Source organism: Micromesistius poutassou (genome assembly GCF_964030765.1).
Source record: "Micromesistius poutassou genome assembly, chromosome: 11".
NCBI lineage: Eukaryota > Metazoa > Chordata > Actinopteri > Gadiformes > Gadidae > Micromesistius > Micromesistius poutassou.
In genome coordinates this window covers 12,194,977-12,197,476 of record NC_140281.1, presented here as the reverse complement: position 1 = coordinate 12,197,476, position 2,500 = coordinate 12,194,977, and the positions used below count along the sequence as shown (strand labels likewise).

At 43.3% G+C, this 2,500-nt stretch overlaps 1 protein-coding gene across 1 annotated transcript in view; it reads left to right on the top strand.

Moving 5' to 3' along the window:
- Positions 1 to 2,500, top strand: part of LOC311355416 (partitioning defective 3 homolog) — a gene marked incomplete at its 3' end in the record, with an annotated part of 445,195 nt that overhangs the window by 244,593 nt on the left and 198,102 nt on the right. Inside the window, exon 18 of the mRNA XM_084475186.1 lies at positions 1,253 to 1,486. Coding sequence (XP_084331312.1) covers positions 1,253 to 1,486 — 234 coding nt within the window. The remainder of the gene's footprint in view (positions 1 to 1,252; positions 1,487 to 2,500) is intronic.

The window sequence follows — 2,500 nt, the reverse complement described above, 5'->3', positions numbered from 1 at the left end:
GGTCATCATTTTATTTATTCATGTTTCTTAAACGACTCTGTCCTTTGCCTCTTTATCCACAGTGCAACGCTTGTCAAAATAATCACTTCCACTCAACCCTGCGCTCCCATGAACACTTAAGGAATAGGAATGAAGTTCACAGTCCATTGAAAGTTTCTTTGTATTATCTTCATTATTATATTGCATCTGGCAGATGGGGATGATTGTTCTGCCAACTGTGTTCCATTTGTATGCCTCATACTTCAGCCTCATCATTTCCCTTTAAAAGCTCTGTCTGCGCCAGGACAAGGGTTGAGTTATGGTGCTCACCGTGGAAGTGTCTTAGCAGGGGTATAATGGTTTCTTCTCGGTGCGCATCACTGTATTGGCTGTCCGATGGCATCATTTATTTTTTTTACCTAATTTGCGTCACCTTTTTTTGCTTCGTTCTCGTTGGGAATTGCATGGCAAGCACTCTGCATTACTTCATCTCAAACAAAACGTAATAAAAAGCAAATAACTGTGAGACACAACACTTCTTTCAGCAGTGGTTCAGGCAGCCCCTTTGTACTTTAAATTGAGTCCCACGTTCCATTAAAAGGTAAGGGTGTAAAATGTACGGTAATGGGGTGATTCCACTGCTTGGGTTATAAGAATGGTAGATGAAGAAAGGTGAATGCAGCACTTGTAGAACCTAAATGTGCTGAACAAGAAACACAACGATTTAACTGGGTGATAACAGTCACCATGGCTAGGTTTAGGTCAACTTAAATGCAATTTGACTTGGCGTGGAATCAACAGTTTGTGCGACTTATTTTTGAAACCTACTTATAATACTTTTTTTAAACTTGATAATATGTCTATAATATCTATAAAATACATAGGTAGTCGATATATATCCATTTGAAAGCTGCTAGAAGCTAGGTGTGTGTGTATCCGTGTGTCTGTGTATGTGTGTGTGTGTGTGTGTGTGTGTGTGTGTGTGTGTGTGTGTGTGTGTGTGTGTAAGAGTGTATGTAGACATGTAGATATTGTTTAAGAAATTTCAAAATCAATTTCAAATGATACAAATTGAAAAAACAAAAACATGATGTTGGGAGATAGTCTTGAAAAAGTAGATTGAAACATATTGCTTTAGTATAATATTTTGCTTCCACTCACTCCCACCCAGCCATATATTTGTATCCAATACGCCTTTCAAAATGCTTTCTATATTGACGGATTGATTTGCATCAGACTGTCATGAACTCAAACTGTTACTGTGTGTCGACAGGAACCTCGGAACAGGAAGTGGGACCCTCGCTCGGCCTGAAGAAGTCCAGCTCCCTGGAAAGCCTCCAGACGGCCGTGGCAGAGGCGTCGCTCAACGGTGACATCAACGTGCACAGGCCACGCCCACATATCAACCGGGGGCGCGGCTGCAACGAGAGCTTCCGGGCGGCCATCGACAAGTCATACGACACGTCCGTTGCCGTGGCCACAGAGGAGGACATCGGAATGGAGACGTGTGAGTGTTGGAATATAATATTCATGAGTATGTTTTAATTAGTGTATGATCCCATGACATAACAATTGTTATGTTTCTTTACCTTAGAATGAAAGGGAATTGGTGGGGAGGTGTCAGGCAGGCCGTGTTCAGTTGGCTGCAATCCGCAACCTCAACACTAGATGCCACTAATTCGTACTCACTGCACCTTTAAGTATTGATAACATAAATCATGTTATGAAACGTGATTAATCACAAAGGAAATTGCAATTCCAGCAGAGGTTTCAGAGTGAGACATTTTTCTAAACATAGATATACTCAATACAAATTTTTTATTTGTCTTTTCAATCGATGTACACATTGCAGGGGAAGCATCTTTGTAGCCCAAAATAAACAAATGAAAAGCAAAATGATTTGAGCAGCCTTGAATCCATAAGTATAACAGAGGCACAGTGAAATATTGCTATAATACGTCAATCATATACTCTGGAGTATAACATCAACGAGGGTTTGTGTTTGGTGACGATAAAGTGCTTTCCCTGTCACAAGTAATCATCGGGGGTGTATCAACACAAACACAATAGGACAGCCAAGCTGCGACCTACCCCACGAGACCCCTCGGCTATGTCAGGAATCATCTTCCACCCAAAGTAGGTTACAAATCCCCCAGTTACTCTAATTCCCCATCATTAATATTCACACATGTGATTTTGAGGAGAAGGGTTCCAGACAACACGTAGTCGCGACGGGGGAGGGGACGGGGGGGACAGGGGGTGGTGTAGCGGGTTCCACGCACTTAAAGTGCACAGCGTCGCTCCTTCCACCGGCGCCACACTACACACAAACAAAACAACACGCCACGGTTTACCACGGCGTCTTCTTAGAGCGCGCACTGTGAGCACAACCTCGCGCTAACACTGCGCGTGTTTGACTGTGCTAAGGGAGACGACAACATAAAAACGTGCAGAGCACACAGGGGCCTAGGGGGTTGTGGCGTACGGGTGTGCTGTGCATACAGGGGTGTGTGTGTGTTGT